This window comes from Mus musculus, chromosome 6 (assembly GCF_000001635.26).
Source record: "Mus musculus strain C57BL/6J chromosome 6, GRCm38.p6 C57BL/6J".
Classification (NCBI taxonomy): Eukaryota; Metazoa; Chordata; class Mammalia; order Rodentia; family Muridae; genus Mus; species Mus musculus.
The window spans coordinates 94,582,287-94,606,006 of NC_000072.6; the positions used below are offsets into that span (position 1 = coordinate 94,582,287).

General features: G+C 45.9%; 2 protein-coding genes across 16 annotated transcripts in view; one reads left to right on the top strand and one right to left on the bottom strand.

Annotated features, from left to right (window-relative positions):
• Positions 1-22,373, top strand: part of Slc25a26 (solute carrier family 25 (mitochondrial carrier, phosphate carrier), member 26) — a 104,365-nt gene extending 81,992 nt beyond the window's left edge. For 4 of the 8 annotated variants that reach the window (XM_006506517.4, XM_006506518.4, XM_006506519.4 and 1 more), the window contains 4 exons: positions 10,126-10,195; positions 16,094-16,158; positions 16,893-16,966; positions 21,266-22,373. In XM_006506517.4, coding sequence (XP_006506580.1) covers positions 10,126-10,195; positions 16,094-16,158; positions 16,893-16,966; positions 21,266-21,383 — 327 coding nt within the window. In that variant the 3' untranslated portion in view covers positions 21,384-22,373. Of the gene's footprint in view, positions 1-10,125; positions 10,196-16,093; positions 16,159-16,892; positions 16,967-21,265 lie in introns of those variants that run through there. The other 4 variants (NM_026255.5, XR_003956252.1, XR_868874.3 and 1 more) reach the window with 4 other exon arrangements.
• Lrig1 (leucine-rich repeats and immunoglobulin-like domains 1) overlaps positions 22,243-23,720 on the bottom strand; it is a 95,770-nt gene continuing 94,292 nt past the window's right edge. For 7 of the 8 annotated variants that reach the window (XM_030255196.1, NM_001355269.1, NM_008377.2 and 4 more), the window contains one exon: positions 22,243-23,717. In XM_030255196.1, coding sequence (XP_030111056.1) covers positions 23,473-23,717 — 245 coding nt within the window. In that variant the 3' untranslated portion in view covers positions 22,243-23,472. The remainder of the gene's footprint in view (positions 23,718-23,720) is intronic. The other variant, XR_377425.3, reaches the window with a different exon arrangement.

Genomic DNA, 23,720 nt, shown 5'->3' on the forward strand with positions numbered 1-23,720 from the left:
GGAGACGGGGTTGGGACACCCTCACTCCCCTTACTCGGAGTTGTGCACAGTAGTTACTCAGATATTTCTCTTGTATTTCATAGGTTTTCGGCAGAAGCAGTGCTGTATTAAAACCATGTTTTCAAGTTAAAAGAGTAGTAACCTTTTGCTGTTGTGATTTAGTGATCTGTAAATATCCACCATTACCACATCCACGGAAGCATCTCGTAGAGGTTGAGTAGTAACCAGCCATTCAGAGATGCCCGGGAGAGAGCAGCATTTCCACACACAGGCTGCTGGCTCACAACAGACCGCAGTACAGTCAGGCTGAGCTGGGGCTGGTGAGAGTAACGTGTATGATCTATGCCCTTAACTCCATGCCAGCACGGAGGAAGAAGTCTTAAAATAAGAACGGGGTGGCTTTTTTTTTCCCTGATCACTGGGTCTAAGATGCTGTCTTCATTTGCTTCTCTGTGGTGAGCACTGACCAAAAAAACATAGGAGAAGAAAGGTTTATTCTCATCATCATGAGAAGTCAGGCAAGAGCTCAAAGCAGGGACTGAAGCAGAGACCTGTTGTCTGACACCATTGCTGAGGAGATATGAGCAAACATGTGTTCACCCGAGATCTGGAACCAATGACAGACCACAGTATGGATACCAAGTCTGCCTTGGGGGAACCCGTAAGCTTTGTTGTGATCGTATACAGGTTTAGGTATGCAATGTGCTGTGTGTGTGCTATATCTCAGCAGACATCACTAGTTGATCACACAGCCCACATCTTATCAAGCTCACGTTTTTGGAAAGCTCAGCAGAATGCTACGTCCTGTGATCCATGATGTGGGACCTACATTCTGTTCCTGTTTTGCAGCGTTCTCAGCTAATCTAAGAGTTAGGATTTGTGATGAATGGCCAATTCACACATTCTTTATACAAGCTAAAGTCATCAAGTTCTTGCCTGCTTTTTTTTCTTTTCTTTTTTTTTTTTTTTGTTTTTTTTTTTTTTTTTTGTTGTTGTTGTTTTGAGACAAGGTTTCTCTGTATAGCCCTGGCTGTTCTGGAACTCACTTTGTAGGCCAGGCTGGCCCCGAACTCAGAAATCCGCCTGCCTCTGCCTCCCAATTGTTGGGATTAAAGGTGTGCGCCACCACTGCCCGGTTCTTGCCTGAAGGTAACGGTCCCTTTTGTAGTTGATGCTTCAGTCTGACTGCACAGGGCACTGAGCGAGCTTCTGAAGGCTGGTGTTCACAGTGGCTGCTCTGTGATTTCCTGGTGCTTTGAGATGGGCTTGCCCTTCAGCTCATTAGCTTGATAAGCATCTTCTCTGAGATTTTTAGTTTTAATTGTCATATAGTGGTTGTGTATGTACATGGTTAGTTTGGCATTTGGTACAGTATCCAGGCTTGTGTCTTATCCCATGAGATGTCATTTTAGAGTTCTTTCTTCCGGAAACAAAGGCAGGAGCATTAAAACAGCTGTGCCATTTGTTGACTCATAGGAAGCATCATGAACCTCAATTATAATTTGTTTTATCGTAATTATTACTCAACAGACATCGAGATGCTGTTGTGTGAATATGGCCTCTTCTCCCTTCTGCCAAAACAAAACAAAATACCCAAACAAAACTAATACAAAATAAAATAACATACAGAAAGGTCAGAGAACTTCCCAGTTAGAATGAATATCCCAAAAGATACATCTACATAATCCAAAAAAGAAATGTCTGCATAAACAGTGTTCCCTAACTCTTACTAAGCAAGCATGGTTCTGTAGCCACTTCTGCCTTTGCCCAAGAATGATATTTTTTTCTGTTTAAGGCTTTTAGAAATTCTTATCTTTACCCTTCTCCCCTATCTAGAAAGGCATAGTTCTGAAAGCCTCAGCCAGCTTAAATTCAGTATTTTACTCAAAGATCAACTGGAAGGAGACTACTGCTTGCACCTCCCACCCACAGCATCACCCAGCCACCAGGACAACCAGTCAGCCTGTGGGCTCTGGATGATTCCTACTGAGCAGCAGGGTGCCTCCAGTCTTCATTGCATAAACTCTGGCTAAGCCGTCTCTGTTCGCCCACAGCCACCCAGTGATGCCTCCAGTCTTCATTACATAAACTCTGGCTAAGCCGTCTCTGTTCGCCCACAGCCACCCAGTGATGCCTCCAGTCTTCATTGCATAAACTCTGGCTAAGTCGTCTCTGTTCGCCCACAGCCACCCAGTGATACTGCTGTCTTGCTGTTGTGTTTTCTGTTCTTTTTGGTTTCCAAAGCTTATTTTGAAACCTTTGCCTTACACATATTGGTGTACGATCACTTCACAAGATGGCTTGTCTGACTGAATAGGACAGTCATGGGCAGCTCTCAGAATGGCCTTGGGAATGCTTGTGTAAGGCTACACAGTAGCTTGGTCAGCTTCCGTAAGCGAACATGTCCAGGAAGTGGTCATGTGCTAGCTCTCTGTATGGCAAAACCTGTTGGTGGGTTCACAGCTGTGAGGCCCCCAGAGCTGATTGATCCCAAGAGCTATGCAGATTTGAAAACCTCCATGTTATCTTGGTTGTCTGGTGGTATTATTTTGAAATTGTATAGATGACTTGGAAAAAACCTATTATGTACCCATGAAAACCACATAGTAAAATTTTATAATCTTACAAGACTGGAAGGCAGATGCGTCCTTTTGAATAGACAGCTTAAAAGTCCCACGTTGTGAATGTTGTCAGGCTGGAGCTAAGTCACTTTTTTTCAGTTTGCCTTTCATCAGACAGTAGCGTCCATGTGGGTAGGTCTTTAGAAGTGAAAAACACAAGGTCTTCATGGTGTGCTCTAATGGAAGGTAGCTGCCCTCACTTGGACTCCATCCATTTCTGACACTGCCTATTTGTACCAAGATTATCTATGAATTCTGTTACTGGAGTTTGCTGGGCTGGGCTGGGGAAGGGCGAGCCAGAGTTTCTCACATTGTTCTTCCTTGCATAGGCTTTCAACCACGGCTAAAAGCAGGTTGTGGTGTATGCCTTTAGTTCAAGACCAACCTGGTCTACATAGGGAGCTCTAGACAAAGTTACAAGATGAAACATTATCTGAAAAAAAAAAAAGTGAGACGCATTCAGGAAATGGAAACAGCTCAGTTATCTGTAAAGCAGTGCCACTGAGTTACCACTGGGTGAAAAGAGCCAGGCTAATGTCTGTAGCTTGCATACTTATAGACAGTAGCAATTCTTGTGACATTGCATTAAAGGCCTGCACTTAGTAGGGGCATACTGATTTCTGTAGTCAAGTTTGATCATTAAACTATGGAAGCTAGTGGGAGAATACGTAGGGACTCTGCTGTTTCAGCAACTCTCTTGTAAGTCTAAAATTATTTTACAATAAATTTGTTTGCACACGCTATTAGAAATGTTTCTATCCCTCTCATAATAAGAAAGGTTTACCTAAGGGACACTGGAGACGTTAAACACATTCTGATGGCTGGTCTCAACCCTTAAATTTAAATTTCTCTCTGATATAAATGAATGTCTACATAGTCATCATAGAACTTCATTTTTATTTGAAAAGAAAAAGGAAAAAAAAACCCATGGAATAGATATCAGGATGCAAATACCTGAGATATGTGGCCTTCTGTATTTTTAAATTCTTACTTAACTTCAAAGTTGAGACTCCGACATTGATTGTTCATGTTTGGACCCCTTTCTGTCCCTCACTCGCTCACCTCCCCTGTCATCTGGCTGCTTCAGGTCCACTTCTGTGGCAGTGGGAGTATTCACTCAAGCTGAGAATGTTATGGGAGCTTAAACTGTCTGCATATGCATTCAGAAAGTTTCTTCAGGCAAGAAAACTAAACATCAAAAAAGCTCTGTTACAGACTACAACAATTAAGCATTATTGGCGTGAAACCTTCTTTCTCTACCATTTGCTTGATGCACTGTGACTCCACTGGACATTGTGCGGCGGCCGTGGCTAACCTGGAGAAGCGGCACACAGACAGTTCTGACTGTCACAATATATGTGGCTTTGTGCAAAGCAAAACAAGCCATCTGTGTCAGCTGCGCAACCTTGGAAAGTTTGCTCCACACTGCTCTTAGCCTCTGCACCACACCCTTGGTGGTTTGTACAGATCTGGGAAATTCTTTAATATCCCACTTGGGATATGCTAGTTACTCAGAGAGCATCCAACAGCATCAGTGCGAATCATGTGGCCCACTGCTGCGGCTATCTTTATTTTTATTCTATTGCCAGTGTGGTCTGAACTTACCTAAATATAGCCAGTTATTTAGTCTTTTTGTGAGTGATCTTCCCTAGCTTCCCAGTGAGTTATTGTTTGTTTGTTCGTTTGTTTTTGTTTTGTTTTGATTTGATTTGGTTTATCCCATCCTCCTGTCCCCACACATATGAGCTAAATTACAACTTCAAATATTTTTCTAATGTATATGTAGTACTTTTTATCAGCACAGTTCCTACTGTTCTTACTAACTCGAGGATGTAGCATTTGTAAATGGTTCTGATCTGTTTAGATTGGTCAGTCTCAAAATTACTTTTCCAAGATTTTATATTCAGTTACTCATTAAAAAAAGAATTCACTATGTAGCCCAGGCTGGCCTCAAACTCCTAGTAATCTTTCTTCTAAATGTTGGGATTATAGGCATAAGCCACCTCTCTTGGATATTTCAGTATCATTGCAGTGGCAACTGTGGTTCCTGTTGTATTTATTCTGTTGCATATACTGCTCTGCTTTGAAGGTGGTGCAAATCCCGGTGTTGTATTGGGGACACACCACGTGGTCCCATTCACATCACTGCTAGGCTTGCTAGTGATTTAAGATCTTGGAGCTTCAGGTTTTCTGTCTAAAGAATGACTGAACTCTAACTGTTGCACATTCTTCAGGTGACTGTGGTGAGCGTCCTATTGAGTGATGTGTTTAGTGGCTAGAGGAGTCAGTTGTGCTTGTTGCTGTCAGTCATTATTAACACTGAATTTTCCACTGACATTGGCCTCTGACTTTGTTTTAGTTTCTCTAGGGACTTAAGGACTGTTTTTCCTAAGATTTTTATTAGTTTTCACTTTATTACAAAATGATTTCTTTATATCTTCTTAGGCTAATTTTGCCTAGGTGAAGTGAAAAGTTAGGCTTGTCTATAGGGATTCTACATTTAAACAGTCTTCAAACATTGGAATCTATTTTGATCATTTCTTTCCCTTTTTCTTTGTAGAACACACCGACACCTCTGTAAAGCTGCTTCACCCATCTCTCTTTTTCAAAACCCTCTTCCTCCTATGCATGCAATATATTTATAATATATAGTATATCACACACACACCTCTCATGGAGTGTCCTGGAAGTTCTGTTGTTCCCTTGAGCTTGCAGCACACACCTGGAGGACAGTTCTGCACATTTGTTGTATTATGAATTACATAGCACCTTTGACTTCTGTGATGTCTTTCATCCCGTGTTTGTTCTTTACTGTTGCTATAAATCAAGCCCGCGAGCAGCAGCTTGAGTGTTCGGAATCATCTCTTCTTGAGAAAATGTCAGAAGATTAATAATTGAGGATGACCTCTTCTCACTAAGAAAATGTGGTTCATGTCTGCATTTCTTCTCCAGTCAGTATTTTAGTGAGTGATGGTGTTAAAGCTGGCCTGCTGTTAAGGGCTGGAGGTATAGCTCAGTGCTAGAACATGTACCTAGCATGAGCAAGGCAGACTCACGGGCACACACATACACACACACACAGACACACACGCGAGGGGGGTGCAGGGGAGAGTGTGCACACGCAGACATTTAACATCCATGCTTTGTGGATAAATACATAACTATTTCTACGAAACATAAATGTTCTTGTCCTTCCCTGTGTCCCATTGCATCTCTAATGTTTATAGAGAAATGGAGAAAATAATGATTTCCACAGAGGCACCCATTTATTTTCAAACATTAAAGCATTTCCTAAAATCTACCAAATTCTGTGCTGTGTAGCTTAGAACTTTAGAAGTTTATTTGTACCAAGGTTTCTTAAAGCTTATTTGTTTTCCTAAGTAGGGTTAAAAAGCCTATTTGATAGGTATACTTCTAATCCAGTAGATTTAGTAAATATACAGAGAATTATCCCTCCTCATAGGGCTGGGAAGAAATGAAATATCACACAGCAGCACTGAATAACAATTCAGTGTTAAAAGCCTGAACTTGTCAAGGAAAACAGAGCTCTGTGCATCTTGTCTTGTTTTTGTAGAATCACCACCCAGTCTTTAGTGATCCTGTCACAACCCTTCCGGAGGGAGTTGTCAGTGGGGAAATAAGTACTCAGACAGGAGATGGATGCCGAGTCAGCTGTTTTGTTTTACTTGTACTATGTTTGTTCAGTTCCCCAGAGACCACTCTACTTCTGGGTCATCGTACTATTCTAAACACCTAAGATATTCAGGAGCTATGTTTGGTAATGAACGGGTGTGGTCATTATTTCAGGACAAGGCAAAGATATGATGTTCTGATTAAAAAGGAAGTAGGCCTGCCTTTAATTGTAGAGAAAGTTGATGGTGTCCACACAGGAGCAGAGCTGAACCATTCAGTGGCTGATGTTGTAGAACACAAATTATACACAATCATTTGTATTGATGATCAGTTTCTATTAGCAATGAACAGACAGACACTGACTATTCAAAGCAAGCAGTTTCCTTTACATAGTTCTGCAACATGTGGAGTACTTAAAAATAAATCTGATAAAAACAGGGTCAAAGCCTATGAAATGCTAGTGCAGAGTTTAGAAAAAAATAGAGAAAGCCCCAGTGAAGGGAGAGATGATTACTGTGGTGGTTTGAATGAGAATGGCCCCTGTTGGAAGTGTTTGGGAGGGATTAGGAGGTGTGGCCTTGCTGAAGGAGGTGTGTCACTGGGGCTGGGCTTTGAGGTTTCAGAGAGGCCATGCCCTTCCCTGTTCTCTTTTCTCTGCCTCCTGCTTGTGAGCTCTCCATTATTGTCCCAGTGCCATGCCTGACCGCTCCTGTGCTTCCCGCCATGATATAATCGCACCACATGGAATATTACTATTGCACAATGCTTAGTCTAGTCTCTAATTGTCTTCTGAAGTCTGTGATCTCCCAACAACCTTAGATGATGGATCATAGTACTTCTGTTTAGGCTTCTGAGGAACAGCCTTGCAAAAAACCTCACTTCCTTGGCTTCCCTGAGGAAGCAGGCACTAAACTTCATATATTTAAAGTACACAATCTGATAAATTTGGATGGCCATGCACACACAATCACTGCTACAAAGAGACCATAGACTGACTTAAGAGCCAAAAGTTCTACATCCCTTTGGGAACTTCTCTCCTTAGCCACACCTCACTATCTTCTAAGCAATTGATATTCCTGCCACTAGTGGCTGGTTTGCATATTCCAGAGTTTTATACAATGTAAACCCATTTTCTTTTATCTGCCTCCTCTCATAACTATGCTGTGCTATATCTACATCGTGACAGAGATCAGACTTCATTCCCTTCTTGTTAGTGAGCAATATTCCTGACATAGGTGCATCATTTCTTTTTCTAGTTTGGGGCTATTAGTGATAATTCTACATGAGCATTTATAGTCGAGCCTTTACATGGGAAATGCCTGACCTCCTTCCAAATAAAGAAATAACTAATAACTAAGAAGGAAGTTGTTAGGTCAGAAGTAAGGTACATTTAACTTATAAAGCTACCATGCTATTTTCCAAAATGGCTATACATTTTACATTTGCCCACTACTACTCTCCCAAGCTTGGTTGCCAGCATTTATAAGTGTTCACACTCTAGTAAAATGTGCAGTACTGTATCACTATGTTGTTTTGTTGTTTTTGAATTTAAGTTCTGTATATATGTGCATCTGTCCCTTGGAGGGGAAAGTATGGGCACGTGGATATAGATGCCCACAGAGGTCAGAAGAAGGCATCCATGATGCCTGCAGCTGGAGATTATAGATAGTCGTGAGCCACTCCACATGGGTACCAGGAACCAAGCGTGCAGCCTCTGTAAGAGCAGTACACATGTTTAACTGAGTTGTTACTCCAGCCCCTCTACTATGGCTTTAGCATGGTACATTCTCTTCACATACTTATCTCCCATCTATGAATGTTCAAATACTTGTGTATTTGTATCAGGTTGTCTATTATCGAAATTAAAGATATTGCAAAGTTCTTAATGTATTCTCAGAACATTGTAAATGTCTGTGACTTACCTTTTCATTCTCTGAACAGTGTTTTTTGAATAAGCATTACATTTTGATTAAGTCCAAATTATTTTAATATATTTAATATATATTTAATATGTTCATATTACAGAGGAGGCACTTTGTTTCTTTTGCTGGAGGCAGGACCTCACTGCGTGGTCCAAGCTGACCTAGGACTCGCCACATAGATGGAGTTGACCTAGGACTCACCACATAGATGGAGTTGGTCCCAGACCTGTGCTGATTCTTTGAGTGCTGTGGCTTAGCGCTGTGGTCACTGCCGCGGCCCACGGTGCCTAGGCTATGAACCCTGCTTTTGGTGTCATTTGTAAGAAAACTTGGCCTATTTTCATGGCACAAAGATTTTCCCCTTTGTGTTTGTAAATTTCACATTTTGAAGAGTATTTCCATCTTTCCCTTTGAGTTAATAATCTGTTAGGTTAGGAAGTCTGGGCTGAGGTGCTTTCGTTTTGATTTCAGTATGGATACTCACTCACTGGCTCTAGAGCTTGAAATAAACCGCCCCTCCCTCAGTGAAGTCCCTCCCTCAGTGAAGTCCCTCCCTCAGTGAAGTCCCTCCCTCAGTGAAGTCCCTCCCTCAGTGAAGTCCCTCCCTCAGTGAAGTCCCTCCCTCAGTGAAGTCCCTCCCTCAGTGAAGTCCCTCCCTCAGTGAAGTCCCTCCCTCAGTGAAGTCCCTCCCTCAGTGAAGTCTCTCCCTCAGTGAAGTCTCTCCCTCAGTGAAGGCCCTCCCTCAGTGAAATCCCTCCCTCAGTGAAGTCTCTCCCTCAGTGAAGTCCCTCCCTCAGTGAAGTCTCTCCCTCAGTGAAGTCTCTCCCTCAGTGAAGTCTCTCCCTCAGTGAAGTCGTTCTCCCAAAGTCTGCTCTCCGGAGACTGTAGACTCCAGTTCTGGACTCTCGACTGTCACAGGTTTAATGTAGTTTGAAATGAAGAAGTTCCATTTTCCAGATTCGTTCTTTGTCAACGTTGTTTTAACTCTTCTAGGTTCTTCACATTTCCATATGAATTTTAATATCAGATGGCCAATTTCCCCAGGACATCCTTCTGAGAGTTCATCCAGATTACAGGAAGCCATGGATTGTTTTTGGACAGAATGGATACATTAGCAATACAGCTTTTTTTTCCCCCTGACCTTTTCATCATAAAAATCTTAGCTGCTTTTCTACTTCTCTGAAGAGACACTGTGACCAAAACAATTCATAAAAGAAAATGTTTATGGTGGCTTGCAGTTGCAGAGGGTTAGAGTCCATGATAATACCAGGCAGTAAGTGTTCAACGAGCAAAACACTGTCTACCATGTTCCCCAGCTCACACCTGCTGTGGTGTTTGCATGATTCCAGCTTATTGTGTGAACAGCATAAACATGCTTTCAGTAATTTAAATTGATGCTGGGCACGGTGGCACACACCTGCAATCCTAGCACTAGGTATCTGAGGAAGCATGATCCTGGGTTTGGGGGTAGCCTGGACTATTGTTAGCCCCTGTCTCAAAACATGTTCCACCCCTTCAATTAAAGTAGCGCACAGGTAACAGCTAGTATCTTCCAAAGGTGGGTTATGGATAAGGACTTTGAAAAGAACTAAGGAAGTTGACATATATTGTTCTGGAATAATTATAAAGTATTGTATTATATGCTTAGAGTTATATGGGAAATATGCAAAATATTTCATTGTCATAAATTTGTTATCTTTATTTTACCTTGTGGGTATGAAATCGTCCTTGAAAATGCTTCCTTTGAGAACCGTAATGTAGCTGCCACCCGTACTTTTTTGACTAATTTTAGAATGCTGTTAAATCCTTGGGAAAGTCACTTATGTCACCATTGAGGAATGCTTCCAAAATAGATTCTCACTTAAGTTCCATCCCAAGCTAAACCCACAGCAGGTTCTGATAAACTCCAAGATGGAATAACTTGTATTTTTCTTTCTCCTTCCACACAGGCCCTCTGGGCGTGGCGGCGGGGTCATGTGGTGGATTCTTGGCAGTCAGCAGTCTGCGGAGCTTTTGCAGGTGCAAGGGATTATATTGTACTGGGAGAGACCGGAGTGTGTGTGTGTGGGGGGGGGGGACGTGAATGTGAAAATGCTAGCTGTGCAAAACAGCATTCCTCAGGAATTCCAGATCGTTAGATGAAGACAGCTTCACTGCTATTTACGAAAAGAATTATCTTAGAGGGGAAAAAAAAAACCCGTTAGAGGTGTCTGCTTCAATGACAACCAATTTGTCTTTGACAAATTTTTCTCTCTCTTTTTATCTTTATTAAAGCCTCACTCGGGCCCTTGGATTATCTTAAGGATAATTTATAAAGCACTCTGTGGGAGTGGGGGTGTGCTGCACAGCTGTCTGCTAGGAGCAGTGTTGTGGGTGATCCGAGATTCACAGCCCATGTGACATGTTTGACAGTGCGGGAGATTAATTACTATTGGGAGAGCAGGGGCCACTCCACAGCTTCCTGCAGGCTGAACTGCATGGAGCAGGAAATACAGCCTTGTGAACATCTGGGCATTCTGGAGACATTAAAGCAAGAGCAGAGTGCAGTGTGCAGTACCATGCTGCCTATCATGAAGTCCCGAGAACACTGGTGCTTTAAAGGATGTAGTAAGTGGTAAGTTCAGCCCCTAAGAGAAAGAGAAATGCAGGTAGCTGCAGTTGCAGTAAAGCAAATGGAACTTGGCCAGAGAATTGTAAGGGGTTTAGAGGCAATGCTGGTGAACAGATGGACAGGTAGGTTGGAAGATCAGCAACTTTAGGGGAAAATGATTGTTTTCCAAGTTCTATATCAATTGTTGGATTTATTTATTTCCATGTACTGATTAGGGCAGTAGAAGTCATACATTTTATAGGTTCCTTTGTTAATAATTTAAATCTATTTAAGTTGTGGAAGTAATCACCAAAACTAAGCACTTTCCCTGGAGATGGGGTATCAGCACACACAGATGGGGAGGGTAATAGCTTCCATACCCGGATCGTCTGTGGCTCGGTTAGAGGAGGAGGTGGTCTTAATTCATTTTCCAGAGGTTAGGTTTGCTACCTAGCCCTTTAGAGAAGTTTATTTTTGTTGACTGTCTGCTTGAATTGGTCAAGGGACCAGGGGATGGTGGGGGTGGTGTTGGATGCAGAACACTAAGTAAACGTTATGGGAATTTAGTTGCCCTGGTCAAGGAAAGCCACTTCTTGGAGTTGAATACTTTCAAACAGTGGTTCTCAGCCAGCCTAGTGCTCTGACCCTTCATTACAGTTCCTTATGACCCCCACCCCCACCCCATAAAACTGTTTTTGTTGCTACTTTATAACTGTAATTTTTCTACTGTTATGGATATAAAGTGGATATCTGTGGTTTTCTGATGGTCTTAGGTGACCCCTGAGAAGGGTCATTCGACCCTCACATTGAAAACCACTGCTCTAAAACTTGTCCATCTTCAAGTAAGGGATAAGCATGTTCCGATAGAGACCCCACACCATGAGAGCAGAGATTCACATGCAGATACATTGATACTATGTGTTTGGGAAATGGCTTTCAATACAGTCCCCTTTGCATGACACATTTGTCAAAGGGGACAGTTTCTGTCACACTACCTCTGTAGTGAGAACCTACCATCAGAAGGTGGTAGTTCACTAAGGCTGCCGTGAGGCTGGGCTGGGATAGTGTCTGGAACCTAGGCTGGGCTTTCTGTCTGACAAGTGGCTGAGTCTCTGGTTTGGCCCCAGTTCCTGGAGAAGATGTTGGGCTCTCTGAGCACCAGTTCTCTGATCCGTAGCATAGCAATACTCACTCCTCCCTGAAGGGATGCAGTGCTATAATGTGTGTTGGCCCTTGGTGATCTGTAAGGCTGACCAGCAGTAAGGACTCCTCACTCTCCCAGCAAGAAAAAGCAGCACTCCCTTCCCCCACATGGCAAGCTGCTCTCTCTTGAATGGCACTGGAAGATGTCAGGATCTGAAGTCACTGTGCAGTGTGCTTTCCTATTAAAGGCTGTAAACGTTCTCCCCGGCCACCTCACTGTTTTCAGATGAGATTCTGCCAAAGAGAAGCATTTAGGACCTGCGTGGGAAATGTTAACAGATCTTTATACATTAAAAAACAAATATGTTTTTGTTTATTGGGGGGGGGTTACTTGGTATAAATGTTAGTCTAGAGAAACAAGATGAGTATTTTGAAAACATTGCTGCAGGATAAACGTAATTTGAAAATAGTCCAAATTGAGTAAATTGGAGTTCTGCAAGAGCGGACAGATTGCAGCCCTGTCTTGTACGGCCGGGGAGATGAAGAACGGCCTGCTATCCACAGTCCTGTCCAGACACCCACACACTGCCTATGGACTCCCTTCTCCTCAGGATCAAACTCGCCCGCCATCAGATCAGATTTCTTCTGCATTTGTGTTTTCCAAGTTTACCCTGGCGTGCGTGGCCATCGCCAAGAACCGTGCTCTGCCATCCTCGGCCTGCTCCTTGCTCCTGCTTGTTTCATAAACGACTTGGCACAAATACCCAAACTGTCTCTTGAGATTGGAGGTGTTGATGGCTTGTCATGCTTAGACATTCCCCTGGCTTTTGGTCAGGGTTAAAGTAAGGAAAAAGAAAGACCTTGCCAGCTCCTCACTCCAGGCCCTGACTCTTAAAACAGTGATGTTGAGTATTGATATGGTATACTTCCTCCCATTATGGCATTCCAGTATCTTTTGATCAGTTTCTTACAGTAGAAACTTCTTACATTCTCTTAAGAGAGAAGAAATGAGGGAGAGGCAGCTCTCTCATCCTAGCGTGGTAGCACGGAATGCAGGATTCAGTGTGTGACAGAGGTGAGAGCTTGGCACAGGCTGGGTCACACAGCCACACTGTGGAGCCGTGCTTGCAGACTAAGTGTGAGGGGTGCAGGAAGGAGGTCTTGCTCCTGAAAGCATCAGCTACGAGGATCCAGGAGCAGAGAGAAGCCAGGCTGCCGGGGCTGAGCTTGGGCCTCCACCTCACTGCCCTCCTGTACATTCCTAGCTTCTGCTCTGAGGTGATAGCCCCAGGCTGTCAGAAAGAAAGGAGTTCCTTTGCCTGTCAGAGGGCATTTGTTCCCCAAGGCAGAAAGTAGTTTTTCTGTGAAAATCAGATCAGTGGATATGGCCCAGCTTAACATTCAGTAAACACCCCAGGAGCTAGGTTCACTTGAGAACAGTCTGTGTTTGCTGTGCCTAATGGTTGTTTCCTATCTGGTGTGCTAGTGTGTTCCTTACATTTATCCTCTAATAATACTACTTTTTAATCTAAATGTTAAAGATACAAAACTGTGCCCTGTGTGAGTTAAAGTAGCCCAGCGTTTGAGGGCCTTTAAATTGATTTATTAATGCCTTCCATAAAGTACAGATCTCAGTGTGGTAGTAAAATCAGGGCCTATCAAAGCTAAAAAATGTTTTGAGTTCATCTTTCTTCCACACTACTTTCACGGAGCCCACATCTCTGGAGAATATCCAGGTGTCCACAGGGAAGGATGGTTAACCTGTCTGTGGCCAGGGCAGGTTCGGCTTGAGTTAACCAAATTTATTAAATGTTCTCTGTCAGCTTTATGAGTTGATTTAGGGCAGCTTGTGAATATTTTTACATAAAAGAATAAAGTTTAATGCTCAGACTTATTTTAGTGTGTTGTTGTACCAGAGTCCTTGGGTGTGGCGAGATCATTTTAGGGGCTAGCATATTTGCAGCCTTGTTCCCAGCTCCATACGGCTGCTGTGTGGCAGCAGTAGACACCAGCGATGGTGCTGGCATCAATCTGGAGAGCCTGGCAAGTAAGCGAGGGTGGCACTAGTGCCAGCCCTTCCCTGCGTCTTACAGGGTCACCTTACATGCTTAGTTTGTAAAAACTGTAGACTTGTCTGGAGATATAACTACGCATATTGAGTGCCTACTATGTGCACTAGATTAGAGATGGGAAGAAAAATCACCCATTCTCTCTACCCATGTCTTAGCTTGCGTCCTGTTGCTGTGATAAACACCAAAACTAAACGTGGGAAGAAGGGGTTTAGTTCAGCTTGTATCTTTTTCTGAAGTCAGGAATGGAACTCAAAGCAGGGAAGGAAGCAGAGTCCGTGGAGGGACACTGTATAGGCTTGCCCGACATGCCTTGCTCAGCCCGCCCTTTCCTACAACCTAGGACCACCTGGCAAGGGGTGGCACTGCCCACAGTAGGCTGGGCCCTCACACACGAATCAGACTTGCTTACAGGCCACTCCTCAAGTAATGTTCCAGATGACTCCAGCTTGTATCAAGTTATCAAAGAGCTAATGAGCACAGTGCCCGCCGAGACTGGAGGTCCTACCTATTAGCACTGCTGTGGGTTACTCCTCTTCTAGACACTGTAGGGACTCTTTAGTGACGAGAATCTGCCCCACGGTTGCCTGCACTTTACAGGTGAGCCTTTGAGGCATCAGGGACCAGGGCCAAAGCTGGACCTCTGAGCGGACCTCAGTTTTTGACTGTTGTAAGATCTGTCTGTGTAGTGTGTGGTGGGTGGGGGTGAAGGCACGTGTGTGCCATGGAAGCTTGGGGAGTCAGGGCAGGTGAGGGTTAGCTTCCTTCTTCCTCCACGTAGCTTCATGGCAAATGCTCTGAACTTGCAAGCCATCTCGGTGGCTCACAAACTGTCTAAAAGGACAAAAAGTAAGAGGTTCTAGACAAAGGGGGCACTGACAGGCCTAAGATGTGGGCCAATTGTGGGTAACTGAAAATAGAACATAAACAAGGAGTGGGCAGGCCTGGCCTTCCCACAACTGTCAGAACAGATGTCACCGCAGCCAGGGTCACTGTAACAACTTCATTTCAGCCCCGTATTTAGAAAGATATTTGTCAGAGGTCAAATGCCCTTTTTGCTCACACACCACAGCAGGGGGCGCCTGGAGCTATTTCTAGAGCCTCTGTGCAAACCCCCCCCCCCCAAACAGCTGCTCATCGGCAGCTCCTAGGAGCTGAACCTCCTGAAAGCCCTTTAGGGTGTGTGTGTGGGGGGGGGGGGTGTTATTTCTCCATTCTTCTGGCCTTTCAGGGTTTCAACTGCATTGTTGTACCAAATGAAGAAAATATTGACATCAAGCTTGGTATGGTGGTGTCACATGCCTTTAATCCCAGGTGGGTGGGGGTGAAAGCTAGTTCTGTGGGTTCGAGACCAGCCTGATCTACATAGCAATTTTCAGGCTAGCTCCAAGTACATAGTCTGAAGGCCTTGTCTTAAGCAAACAAAATCATGTCAGACCACAAACTGTAGTTTACATTAGCAATAAGAGTTTTGGATTCTGTGTCCACAGATATGAACACTGTTAAAAATCTATGGACAGTTTGACATCACAGAAATTAGATGAGGAAAACCTAGTGAGAGTGCGGAGGCCAAATGCACGCCAGGGCAAGGGGTGATGCAGAGGCTATACGGAAATAAAGAAAACATAGTCTTGTATCATGAAGAGCTTGGCTGGTTATACAGAAGCCCCTGTGACACACAGGACGGAGCCTGCCCATCTGTCTCATCAGAACAGGAGCACCAAAGCGTCCTGGTGCTTTAAGACAGGTAGCCTGCAGGAAGGTGCGATTCCCCAAAGCCCTGGGAGCCATGTGCTTCTCTCCCCGAAAATCCACATCTGGCCATTGACATGTGTCATGTACACATTTGGATTAGTGTACCAGGCGGTGGGAGAGCAAGGTGAGTCGCAGGGCCTCACTCCTCAGCCTGAGTACCCTTCACCTTCTTTCTCCAGTACGGCAAAAGATGTGAAATAGGGAGATGAACTTGTTCACGTGTATCCTGCTCTCAACGCCGTCATGTAGACACGATGGCAAGTTATTCTGACAGTTATGTGTACTCGGCGCAGTTATGTGTAGACGTGTAGGTTACTGTCGAGTCTGGACATGTCACTGACTGCTGGGTCTTACACACAGGTGGCTTTGCAGCTGCAGTGACTACACCTCTGGACGTGGCTAAGACAAGGATCATGCTGGCAAAGGTGGGTATCAGATAATGCAGGTTCTATGCCGTGTCTGTTAGCGGAGGGTATGGGGGTGGAAGCATCGGAGAACCTGCCGGACCATTAATAACCCTGACTTTGGAAGAGCGGCTCTGTCATCGCCACCGCATGTTGGCAGCTGTCACTGTGATGGATCTGTGTGTAGCACGCTTCCATTTCTCCAGCACTCTCCCAGCTGTGCCGTGGGAGCGGCACATCTGAGGGCCCCTGCTTGCTCTTGCTGTTTTCAGATCTAAGCCTTGAGAGAGGCTGACAGGCTTCATGTTCTGAGGCAGCTGATCTGCAGAGTCAGAACTCAGGCCATGGGTCGCGGTGACCACTGAAGACAGTTGTCCATGTTGTTAAAAGGAAAACCAAACAACAAAACAAGCTCTGAGCTGAGCTTTAAGGAATTCCAGTAACATCCCTGGACCGAGTATACTCTCAGAGTACAGAGGACCAACCCTGATGACGGGGTCATTTTAAAGATAGACCCATGCAAACGTAGAAGTGCCACCCCCATCGGGCTTCCTGTTGAATAGTTACCATTAGTTTCTAGGTGAGCTATGAGAAGCTGCCCCCCCCCCGCCCCCATCCCCAAGTATTTGTCTGTATGTCTAAATGTAGGCAAGATTTCCAAGCTAACCCCAGGGCAAGCCTTGGATGAAGGTGAGGGGAGTCTGCTCAGAGAACCAGAAGGTAACGGCCCTCTCTCCCTTCCTTATCTTCCCTAGGCGGGTTCCAGCACTGCTGTGGGGAACGTGCTCTCTGCCATGCACGGGGTGTGGCGCTCACAGGGACTAGCCGGGTAAGGACAAAGCGAGCCCTCGGCTGCCTTGCCTCTTCTTCATTGGCTCTTTCTCAGGTCCCTATGCTTGCTGTGGATGAACACTTCGCCTTTGCCTTTTCTTAGGTTGCATATGTAAGATGGCACACTCGGCGACATACCATTCTAGCCACATGGTTCTCGGTCTTGTCCTTGACACTGGATGACATGCAAATGTGTGTCGTATTTTGGCTGCAGCATTGGTACAAATAAGCTCCCACCTACGCAGTGCAGACTGCCAGTGAATTAGAAGAAAGCATTTGGGGCTTGAGTAGGAACCACTGGCAGCCGTGCCTTATGATGGGCCTGCGCTCTGCACCATGGGCGTTGTTAGTGGGTAATTTTGTCACTTAAAACATCATGTGGTGGCGCACGCCTTTAATCCCAGCACTCGGGAGGCAGAGGCAGGCGGATTTCTGAGTTCGAGGCCAGCCTGGTCTACAAAGTGAGTTCCAGGACAGCCAGGGCTACACAGAGAAACCATGTCTCAAAAACCAAAAAAAAAAAAAAAAAAAAACATCATGTGCTTACACAAATGTAGATGGTGTCACCTACAGACCTGTGGAATCGGGCTCCTGGCTGCAAGTGCAGCAGGTGATACCCAGAAGATCATGGACAGTTGGAAGAGCAGTAGATATTAGTGTGTCTGGAGATACAGAAATGGAGAGATCGTGGGTTTCAGATGCACCATCATCTTATATGCAGTCTGTTTTTCTCTAAAGCGTTACCCAGCTCATCACTGCGCTGTCTGCTCCACAGTGCTCAGCCTTGGGTGGCCATTACTGTTTGGTTGCTAAGTACCTCACATTTTTTTGCATGTGGTATGCAGATGGGTGTGTGTGCCCACTAGTGTAGCCATAGAGGATAGAGGATAGAGTTTTCAGTTGGATGTCTTCCTCAGTCACACTTGAAACAGTCTCTTACTGAACCCGGAGCTCACCATTTTGACTATAGTAGGACCCGAGGACCGACCTGTTCCCTTCCCCGTCGCTGGGTTGCAAGTGAGGACCACTGCACCTGGCTTTCTGTGGTGCTGAGGATCTGAGCTTGGGTTAAGCTTGCCCTGCAAGCATGCTAATGAAGCATCTCTCCAGCCCCACATGCCTCCAAATGTCTTGCTTTAAGTCCTAAAAAGCCGTCCCTGCACACTGGTTCACCATACGGTGGTGCTGGAGCTGTGTCTATGCTGAGTTGTTAGAAAAGCGGAAGGGTTTTCTCTACGGAACGGTCTGGACATGCTGTGTGGACGTGCCTCCACCTGGAGCTGGGATGGCTGGCATTGGGAGCAGCAGCACTGTGCCCTCCTGGCCTCTTTACCTGGCATAGCCGCCCCGCTCACCCCCATGCCAGGGTACATCACTGATCACTATTTTTGTGTAACTTTGGCATTTTAAATTTCAGCTGATGGTCCGGGAAACATGGTGATGCTTTTGCCAGAGAGCAAACTCCATGTCTGTTTGAGTTTTCCAGCTGGATGCTTCAAAGTGGTGGCTGGGTGCTTTCACTCAATGTCTGCTCTGATGGTCGGAGGTGCAGATTGGATCTAACAGACAGGACTTACTGACTCTAGATGTGTCAGACATAGGAAAGGCATGGTGCTAGCTTCCGGAGTGAGTCTGCTGTTCATGGCTGACCCCGCGTGAGGAATAAGAACATATTAGTTGTTAATTTGGGTACGAATTTGACACTGAACAAAGATGGAATGAGGAGGGACATGGGTTGTGTGCCCCATATGCATTATTTGAGAAGCCTCTTAGGAAAGCAGTGGCTGCGCTCACGAGGCAGCAGCTGGTGACAGTGACTTTTGACATCCTGAAGGCCAGCTGCCAGATTGTGTGGTGACTTAGCTGGGCCCCTGACTATACTGTTGTGGGGCTGCAGCCCATTTGCCAGTGTCGAGAAAGTGGTGACAAGAAAGGACACACTGGATGAGGCAGTGCCCCGCTGTGGCCACCGCATGCTGCTGGGTAGATGATGCAAGAGCGGCCTTCCCTGTCCAGGTCATGGCACACACTTGACTATAACTAAGCAGTGCCAGAGGAAAGACAGCAAAACAGGCCAAGGGTGTGTGTTTGTTCTGACCCAGCCTTGGTGCTGAAAGGTAGCTTGGATTTTTGGCTCGTCTTCTGAGTCTCCAGTCTTGGACTCTGGTCACCTTGTCCAGGGCAGCACTGAACAGCATGTTCCCAGCAGCAGTGGCCACCCCTGAGCATACAGCAACTCCAGCCCCTCTAGTGAGCAAGTGATTGGACCAAGAGACAAATGAAAACTACTGGTCCCTTTCTGGGCAGGTGGCTCAGCCTACTTCCTCTGTGGCAGTGCCAGATAGAGCCACCACTGTCTGTGCCCCCTGCCCTGCACACACACTAAGCCTATCAAGTCTACATAACTCCCAGCAGCCCCTCCCACCAAGGAACCTGATGCTATCTCAGAGGAGATGGTAGGGAGCCACGCTGGAGGGCAGACTGGGGTTAGCCCAGAAGCTGCAGGGCAGAGGGGAGGTCCACTTGTCCTGGATTGCCCCTGGCTGATCCCCTGAACGTTTTCCCTTGAATATGCCCTTTATGTACTCGCTGCTGCTGGGAGCTCCTGCTTATCCTGTCACCTGTTGTCCCTGGAACACAACCTGCCCTACTCACAAGTCTGCCTGTAAGCAGAGGTGGAACCCCTCCCCCCTACAAAACCTCCACTTTAAGGAGGCTGCAGTCTGTTGGTCATCTGTGACGCTGTAACTGCTCCCATCTGTCTCTGGCCTCTGCTGAGCTGGGTAGTGGCAAAGCTGAGGGAGACTGACCTCCAAGCCCAGCTCAGTGTCTCCAGGCCTGCCTTCTATATGGTAGGTGCCTTGTTTGCCACTTCCTGGGCCAGGCTAGCTGACCCAAGAGCCTCCGGGACTTCCTGTCACTACAGGAGCACTGGGGTTACTGCAGAGCTGCCACGCGCAGCCTCACGAGGTTTCTAGACATTTGAACTCAGGTCTTGCTCGCTTTACCCACTAAGCTATTCTCTCTAGCTCCCTAAGTAGCTTAGCAAGAGGGGTCCCACTATGTAAAGTCCTTGCTTTCTTCTGTGCTGCCTGCTAGAGGTGGGAGGGGCAGCGGATCTCTTCCACTGGCTGTGTAGGGCATGGGCTGTGTATCCAGCAGAGATTCCTGTCAGCTTTCTTCATTAGCTTCCACTTAGCTTAGCACAAAGGCTTTCCCACATCTTTAAAAGGCATGAGCATTGTTATAATAAAACACTTGCCCTATACCCAAAGCCTCTCCACGAGTGTGCACACATAGACATCAAACTGGTTCTTTCCTTGTCCAGGGATCGAACTTGGGTTATCCATCAGTCTTGACAGCAAGTGCCTTTTCCCACCGAGGCAGCCCAAGTTCTGGCTTCTAAGTTTGTCTTTCTGCATATAGAAGCACTTTTCTGGGTAACAGGGTTTCAGTAGAAATAAGATCAGGCTTTCTGTCTGTCACTCTCTCACTCCCACTGCCTCTGTAGAAAGCAGTAATTTACAGCCTAGGACTTGCCCTGTGTTCATCAGCCCAGCGACCATGGGGATGGTAACCTTTTAGGGTTGGGGCTTCTGTCTTGTTCTCTCCAGCTGTGCGCCACTCTGTTTTCACAATGCTGTCTCATCTGGCCAGGTAAGGTCACTAGTAGATTACTTCAGTAATGTCACGATGGATATTTGAAATTTCCTGGGCCTCTGGAGAATGGCTTCCTGACACCACTGTGGTGTTCTGACTGGATTGGGGATGGGACACCTGAGAATCTCGAACTGACACTGTGAGGCGCTCCACCTTTACCACAGTCATGTGACTCTGGCGTCCTTATTTCGATTGAACAAGAAAAAGGGAGTCCACAAAGATTCATCATCCCCTTCTTGTAGAATCGCATTTGTGGGACTCCAATGACAAATATAACCGAGCCCAGGGTAGGAGAGCAGAACTGTTTCAGAATTTGCTTTGTCTCCCTGACTGAGACCTAGAGGCCCCTCAGATGTCCCAGGGCCACACACCCTTACCAGCCTCACCTCAGATGTATCCTTGACTCCCTTCTTCGAGCACACTGCTGGGAGAGTGGTTACTGTGTTAATGTGAGTGTTCCCAGCTAGTGTGGCCGTGCTAGGCTAAGCTCCAGTTTCTCATGCATATTGGGGAATATTACTTAGTAGCCTTCTAAAAGGAAGGAAAGACACTGTAAATTTCTGTGGGATTTCACAATGGATGTGATGGAATGAGCGAACTGCGGGCAGTCAGGAACATGACCATTTCCTGTCCCTAGGTTATTCGCAGGTGTCCTCCCGAGGATGGCAGCAATCAGCATGGGCGGCTTCATCTTTCTGGGCGCCTATGACCAGGCGCGAAGCTTGCTGTTAGAGGTGGGCAGGAAGAGCCCATGAAGCAGACACTACATGTCCTTGCAGTCCTTCCTGTGCCTGGGGCTCCAGTGTGGCTCCCTGAAGATGGCTGCAGAGAGCAGCTTAATGAAGGCCAAAGCACAGGCTGCCCCAGGAAACTTTTCTTGGTGAAACTGGGGCCACCGTCTCAGTCCTCTCAATAAATACTCCCGGTAAGGCCAAGGCCAGGCCCTTCAGAATGCTTTTTATTAGCATCCTGTGCTTTCTGCTGTCTGTTGGAGTCACCAGGAAAGCAAACTGGCTACAACTGCAGTGAATGACCAGACTGGGAAAAGGAAGGGGGCAAGAACCGTGCGTGTGGCTGTTTCTCCCCTGGGCGGGTGCCTATTGTGTAAGATTATAGCTTTGTTTAAAAAGCATGAGCTACAGGTGCATAGCATGCATTCTTTCTGGTGAGGATGCTGTTTTTAATTACCTTGTATTTCTCCTATAAAAACACATGATTATATTACTTTACAGCAAAGTGCCCCAAAGTCCCTGGAGTGTGTGACAGACAGCAGACAGCTGCAGCGCCAGTGAGTGGGTGGGCCCAAGTGACTTCAGTTAGGAACATGTTGAGGGAAGCAAAGCCCATGCCCACCACTGTCCGTCCCTGGAGGCCAGCTGGAGCAGCTCCTTTGTCCTCATGGTATATGCCAGCAGGAGGTGGGAGGGTCAGCATACTTGGGGAGCATAAGGCTTGACTAACCAACTCCATGTGGAAAAAAAAAAGCTATCTGAGGAATGCAGTGCCACTGTCTTTCTGGGGCAACAGTGTGTAGTCTATGCTGCTTCGTCTAAGTATTCTCCTTTTGGAGAAACATTAATAGCAGAATAAAAGAGCAGTGACCGCCGCACACACTTAGTATTTATAAATGAACCTTTATTAAAGACACTTTATGCCATTTGTTAGACACTTCAATATTTTACATGTTTTCAATGTACACTGTACCAAAATTTCTATAAATAAATAACTCTGTACATAAAAAGTAATACTTCCTCTTTCACATTGCCTCTCAGAAGCAGCAAATTCACATATTTTGTGGAAGTAACATTAACCATCAACTATGGAGACTAGCCTTCTCAGCGTGCTTGCTCTGGCACAGTGATGGCCTATGACACTACACGGTGACACAGGCCATCACTGTGCCAACACTTCCCCTCAACTCCTGGGGTTTTAAGGACTGAGTTTGTGTTTCCATGTAGTCTTTACTGCATTATACATTGGCACTCACAAGATGGCTAGCAACAGGGCCCCAAAGTGCAAATACACCCAGGTCTAGGACTCAAGTCTTGTACAGTCCAAGCCCAGTCTCACCGGTAAGGAACAGCGTGGACAGGCCTGCTCAGCAGAACTTAGCGGGCCCTGGAGGCAGAGCTAACCCTCACTATTGGAAAATCCACAGGTACCAACACTGGCAGCCTCCGCCTCACTAAGCTTCAAAGAACCACTGAAGGAGACAAGACATTTGCTTTTACCAAGTGAGTTACAAAGAAAGACGAAAGGCAGTGCTTAATTGTTCTGAGCCATTGCATTTGGTGGATTAACAGCTCTCAATCTCGTCCTCAACTACAGACCCGTGCACCCTGCTCTACAGTGAGGCTGCCAACACCACGCCTGCATAGGTCTGGCCAGTGCACTCGAATCTGACCACTAAGTGCCACACAGCCAAGATGCCCTCCTTTCCAACCGCCAGCAACAGCTGATGTGTTTACCTGAATTCCAGCTGTGCATTAAGGCACCAGAACGATTCCTGACCCTCTCCAAAATTAGACAGCAACCTAATGTGAAAATATCACCAAAAGCGGGACCCATGCGCTAAGGATTAAAATAGTCTCTGTAAAAGATATATAATATATATGAAATCTCTGAAAACTCTTATGTACAGTGGTATCAAATACTTTTTCCTGCCTTTTGTACACAAATAGTCTCTCACGTTTCTGAGCTCCAGATGCCACTCCTCTAGCCGACTGACTGACATTCCACACGGAAGTCGGACTGTCCGGAGTGACGTCTGGACACAAGCTTTCCACGGCCTCTCCTACCTCTTTCCTGTAGCGACTGCTTTAAAAGAGCTGAGGTAGATGAAGCCTAGCTTCTCGGTGCCAATAGCAGTGGTCCCCTCCGTTTCCCAGTGATCTGCCCTTTCAGTGGCACAGATTCAGGGCTGGAGTCACAGGCCTTGGGGAGGTGGCCATTGGAAACAAGCAAGTGCTGGGCTTCAGTAGATATGGCGTCTTCCATGAGCTCTGGGCTGCCTGAAGCTAACGTAGGAGAAGGCTTTAGGTCTATGCAGTCTGCTTCATGTAACTTTGCTAAAGTCCAAGAGGAATCTCCTG